The following is a 6,086-nucleotide window of genomic DNA, read 5'->3' as shown; positions in this document are numbered from 1 at the left end:
ACTGTCTTTGGTTCACTGCAGTTTTAAGGAGGAAATACTCAGCAATGCTGTCGACTTATGAATTTACACATGCTTTGTCTTAAAGCATATTAAAAACACCACATAGACACATAAACAACATTAAAAGCTGGATTTACACCACAGGGGGACTTTAAAAGGTTTAAATGCTCTTAAATTTAAAGGTTTAATAAAGAACCTTAAAAGTTAATTGACCCATTAGAAATAAAACCATTGCTTTAGGTGTTTCTGAAACTATTCAGCTTTGCAAAAGTTTGGAAATTAAATATTTATCAAATCAGTTACGTTGAACTTGAATGTCTGGAGCTCCAGTCATCTCACCATAACAAAGAAATGAACATTGTGCAACATGGGAAAGTTGTAAATTGGTGTGACGGCAAACCAGCAAAGAAAAGAGAAAGAGCTTTGACGTAAGCGGAGTCGAGTGCTTCATCTCGGTTCCCCTCGAGTGTTGGGTTTCAGAAGCTCATTCTGAATCATTTACGTCTGATCTTTTAGCGGAGAACAGTAGAAGCAGTGAAACTAACAATAGGACAACAATATGCAAGTGCTGTGAACCTTCCCAGTTTAGTCTAACGAAATCCATGTAATTAGTATTATTATTTTTCTGAATCTGGTCTGAATCACACCAGCAATATTTGCTTTTGATTCGGATTCAAACGCCTGCTTGTTGCCAATGTGTCATGATGACTTATCTCGCCGTCTACACTGCAAAAAATGCTTTTCTTACTTAGTATTTTTGGCTTGTTTCCAGTCCAAATTTCTAAAAATACTTAAATTAAGATGCATTTATTAGACAAGTAAAATTACATAAGATATTATGTCTTGTTTTCTGGGTAAATAAATCAAAATTGAGTTGTTGCTTAAAAAAAAAGCAAAATTATCTGCCAGTGGGGTAAAAAATAATAATTTTGTTACACTTTATATTAAGGTGTCATTGTTACAGTGTAATTATACATTTAAGTACTGAGTAATATTAAGCAACTACATGCACTTACTATAGGGTTAGGGTAGGATTAGGATTTGGTTGAGGGTTAGTTTCATGTAATTATGCATAATTTACTGTTATTACTATGGTAAGTACATGTAACATATGTAACAAGGACACTGTAAAATAAAGTGTTACCAATAATTTTGAATCAAACAGAAACAGATCATTGTTTTGGCAGATCATTTTGCTTTTTTTATGCAACAACTCACTTAATTTTGATTTATTTACCCAGAAAACAAGACTCATCTTGTAAATGCGTCTTGATTTAAGTATTTTTAGATATTTGGACTGGAAGCAAGACAAAAATACTAAGTAAGAAAAGCATTTTTTGCTGTGTATAGCCGCAATTTAATTAAACACTGGATAAAAACACAACAAATATGATGAGGAATGAAGATTTTTCAATGTAAACACACTCAAGTTTGCCAAAAAGCAATCAAAATATAAGGCAGCGTGGTTTTCCAGGTCACGGTGGTTGTGAAAGGGTTAACCGGAGCACGTGACTCCAGTACGAACACAGATCTCATTCATCAGTGACGAGACGAGGGAGGAGACCGACCGTGACTCAGGAATTCCAGCACAGCGATCACGTGAACACACACATTTTATTAAGCATATGCTACAGCAGCGCGGATCTAATCAGAGAGTCAGATGCACAACGCTTCATTTGAGCCCACACTATAATTCATGAATTTGAACAGTTCAATTTGATTTAATTGTTCCCATTAAATCTAACCAAAGCTGATTAGTCTAAAACTGGAAAAAGCAAGATTAAGTGTTTCTCTGTATTTCTATAACTTTACAATAATGTTGCATTTGTTTACATGAACTAAAGCATCCATTAATCTTACAGATCTACTAATGTGCATTTGTGCAACAAACATATTGCAGATTGTAATGCATTAGCTAATGGGATCTTATTGTTAAGTGTTAGCATTTAAAAGTGATGCACAATTATCTTTTCAGATGTTATGATGTCCGATCTGTACCCTGAGAGCATGTGATTGTAACGCAGATGAAATGTGCTTTATCCACCAAAAAAGGCCAAAGGTAAGATCATTTACGAGCTTCTAACTGGCAGCATGAGAATAAAAATAGACGCGAGTGTCGGCTTGCTAGCGTTGGGTTTCTCCACATGAGGGACGAAAACAATGTGACATACAAGTCACGGCTTGCGTGTTCAGGGGAAAAAAAGAGATACTCTTCAGAATTCAAGCATTCTTTGGTTACCTTAGCTTTGCAAATTGTTGTGATATCAGTTACCATTATCGAGGCAATGAATTCCCAGCATGCACCAAGACTAAACCTTCCCTTCTGGCACTCGTTGAGGTCGTTGCATCATCCATGATTCAGCGAGGGCAGACAATAAGCCAACCACACACACATCAGATTGTTATTACAAGGTCAGAAATTGTATTTGGCAATTCTTAAACAAGTGCATACAATACAGCTAAAAGCGTTTCAGTTTTTTGCCAAGTGCTTAAAGAGTATTAGTCACATTCTGTGTTTAAACATGGACTGCCACCAGTTCTACTAGTACACGAGCGCTCGCTCTGAACAACCACTGAATGGGGGAATAGTGCGTACATACATACCATTAAATCCTCCAAAAAAATATAGAAACACAATATATTCAGAAAAAAATTATACAGCCATGTTTACCAAGTTTCCTTAAGTTCATATGTACATGTCCGATGGTTTTGGATGGTATGCAGTGTGATTGGTGTCAAAAGCAAACGCAAAGCGGAATCAAGGGTCTCGTTCCTTTTTCACCTTTACGTCTCCGGCTAAAATGGTGGCGATCTCTCCTTGCATGAACGCCCAGGGCACGTTGGAACCGACTAGCGGGCATTTCTCTCCGCTAGGGCAGTAAACCTCTCCCGTGGCGCCCTGCTGTTTGATGCTCTCGCGGGAACACGGGAAACAGAACTTGTGTGACGGCACGGACGGGCACTGGACGAAGTGTGTGTCCTCGAGGCGCTCGTGGCACAGGGTGCAGCACAACGGCACGCTCCCGGGCGGCACCGAGGAGTCGGGAACGCTCTGCGGGTCCATGGGCGCGGCGAGAGCTAGCCGCCTCTGTGCCGCGGGCGACGGGGGGCTTCCGGTGTTCCTCCGGCCCGCGGTCGTCGAGTGCACCTGTTCTTTGGGCGAGCCGGTGCCGGCGTTATCCGCGGCTAGGATGAGCGCGGCCATGGGCGACTGGCAGTTCTGCGCGGTGGGCTCGTGGGGGGTGGTGCGCGGGTGCGGGGAGATCGTCGACGGCGGAGCGGATACGAATCCCGGTAAAGCCGCGGTCGACATCTTGAGCACCTCGGATGGAGACGGGAGCCACGGCGGAGCTTCACCGTTGAGTTTAGCCGCGGTTCCCTCGCCGTCAGGCTCAGGAGACGGTTTCCTTTTAATCCCCCGAGAGTGTTTACCGCGGTCTGGAGAGAGAGAGAGAGAGAGAGAGAGAGAGAGAGAGAGAGAGAAACACTGGCTTAGAGACGGAGAACTCCACTAAACTAGTGTGAAGCTTTCACGCATGATCGTCATTGGCTCTGTTTTCTGGCTTTAGCAAAATAGTATTATTTTAGTATAATAGTATAATGAACCTTATTGTAAAGTGTTACCAATAAAATTGTATTGTATTTTGAAAATACAATACAATTTTATTGGTAACACTTTACAACAAGGCTCATTATTTAATGTATTATGGAAAACTCTACTAAACTAGCTTAATGTGTGACCATTGTTGGCACGAAATGTGCCCCGAATGATGAAACGGCACGAAACACTTTTACAAACATTATAAATGCATGCATAATCTATAGTTTAACACATGTTTTTGAAATCTCATCTAAAGACTGAATGCATAAAGTTTTAATGTGCATTGAGTTTGAAAACATAGTGTTAAACACCAAGGCATGTGTAAATAAGACAGATTTCTGAGTGAACAGAAAATCTAGAGTTTGAAAGCATGAACTGATGCTTTATACTGTTTTGCAAACAAATGCATGTGTTAATTTGATTAACATGGCGTGTTACAACATCTCATATTATACTAAAGATTGAATCCAGTTTAAAAAAAATATGAATGTGAACAGAAAATCTAGAGTTTGAAAGCATGCTCTAGTTTTGTATTGTTTTGCAAACAAATACATGTGTAATATACACACTAGAAGAATAAAACGGCGTTACAACATGCTTTGACGTCTCATATTATTCTAAAGATTGAATACAGTATAAAATATATGAGTTTGAATAAAATCTAGTTTGAATGCATGCTCTAATGTTTTAAACGACATATGCATGTGTAAATATGACATGATATTAAGTTTTTTTAACCATCTCAAATTATTTTAAAGAATAACTAAAGCATGATGTATACAGCATGAATAATAACAATACAAACGCAAAACAGAGTTTGTGTGTTTTTTTTTACTATCCCAAACATTGCATGGATGCATAAACATGTCAGATTTTATTAAAAGGAGCACATGCATGCACGGTTTTGAATGCACGACCCGTACCTGTTTTCAGGGCCCCGGAGCCGCTCTCGAACCCGAGCCGGTGCTGCAGCGCCGCGTGCTCCTTCTTGAACCGGGAGTCGAGGTTCTGCAGCGCCATCAGGTCCCGCACCGTCTTGCCCTTCTGCGTCCATTCCTCGACGCGCTTGTGTGCGTCGCTCGCGTCGCTCATGCTGTGTTTCTCCTTCACGTCGTCCGCGCGTTTGCCCGCATGCTCCGCTGCGATGCCCATCTGCACCGATCTCCCGTTAAGCGCGTGCACTGGAAGGGTCCCGTTGACGAGAGGAACCAGATTGGGCGGCACGGCTCCGGTCCGGCGCGGGATCGGGCTCTGGCGGTTCAGCTCCGGGGGCTCGTCGGGCTTCGGGAACCCGTTTGGCACCGGGATCCCGTTCGCTTGCCGGGACTGGTACTCCGCACCCAGTCTCGGGGGTCTATCCGACACGAGCGGGTACCGATCCAGTGGTTTCGGAGGGCGTGAGCCCGGTTCCGTGTGGTTGATGATGGGTTGGATGTCCTTCCCCGGTTTGCCCCCCGGTCCCGGTGATCTGCCCTCCTGGAAGCCGTGAGCACGCTTTAGCTGTCGTGCGGTCTCGATCACAAACTCGATCCGATCCGCTCCTTCGTAGTTGACGCATCCGCGACACACGGCTTCGGTAAAATCCCAGATCATCGCCCACGGCATGCGGGGAAGATCGCACAAATAACACGATTGCCTGCGCGAGGCAGCGACCGCCGCGGACGACATGCTGCTGAACACAAACGGCGAAATATGCAACTAAGATCTCCAAATGTTGCGCGTTTATATCAGAAAAAAAAATAATAACAATATATTTCGGTGTAATTTCCCCAGCCCCGTCCGAAAAAAAAGCGAGGAAAAACGGATAAGTTACGCTCCGAAGTTCATGGCAGTGTGCGCGCTCCAGCCCGCGAGCTCTCGGTGTGCGAGCGGTGACGTCACCGCGACGCTTCTATTTACTTGTCTTCGAGAGCTCGATCTGCGCATGCGCGCTGCGCTCCCTCCTCACAGAACGGCGCGATGAATGAGAGCGAAAAAAGATCAAAAACATCGACAAAAAGGTGAAACACATGCCAAAAAGTGCGTATTTACGACGTAGGTCCGTCTGCCTTGCTATGCGAGGAATATAAAATGTAACTATGACGTTAGATTGTTTAAGTATAGCACATTTTTGAATCTGACTGAATGGAATAGCTTTCCTATCATGCAGTGTTAACCATTTCCATGTCACAATGTCTTAATATTAATTTCTTAATATATTTTTTTTCGTAATCACTTTATAGTATTTACTGCGTTGTCGCTAGCTTAGCTAACGTAAATAATATAGGCTATAAAACGTTGCACCGACGTTCCCATTAAGTTATGAAAACGTTGTGTGGGAAACAACCTCACAAACATCAGGAAATATTTGCATTATTGGATGTTTTAATGGTATTAGTTTGTTTTGTCACTCAAAAGAAAAATAAATGGTTAACAAATATGATCTTTAAATTGAGCAATGTCTAACTTTTGCTCTTTATGTTAATTTTCTTGTCATTGTATAAAA

At 42.2% G+C, this 6,086-nt stretch overlaps 1 protein-coding gene across 1 annotated transcript; it reads right to left on the bottom strand.

The window, feature by feature from the left end:
- Positions 1-2,399: 2,399 nt before the first annotated feature.
- On the bottom strand, positions 2,400-5,521 carry irf2bp2b (interferon regulatory factor 2 binding protein 2b). Its single transcript, XM_077240280.1, has 2 exons — positions 4,525-5,521; positions 2,400-3,438 (listed from the first exon to the last, which is right to left on the bottom strand). Exons 1-2 carry the CDS (start codon positions 5,267-5,269, stop codon positions 2,759-2,761), a joined length of 1,425 nt encoding a protein of 474 aa, XP_077096395.1. The 5' UTR covers positions 5,270-5,521; the 3' UTR covers positions 2,400-2,758.
- Positions 5,522-6,086: the final 565 nt, after the last annotated feature.

This window comes from Siphateles boraxobius, unplaced genomic scaffold, assembly GCF_051911475.1.
Source record: "Siphateles boraxobius isolate OS27281-9 unplaced genomic scaffold, OSU_SipBor_1 223, whole genome shotgun sequence".
Classification (NCBI taxonomy): Eukaryota; Metazoa; Chordata; class Actinopteri; order Cypriniformes; family Leuciscidae; genus Siphateles; species Siphateles boraxobius.
Note: the sequence above shows the minus strand (reverse complement) of the source record. Positions and strands in the feature narration are given on the sequence as shown.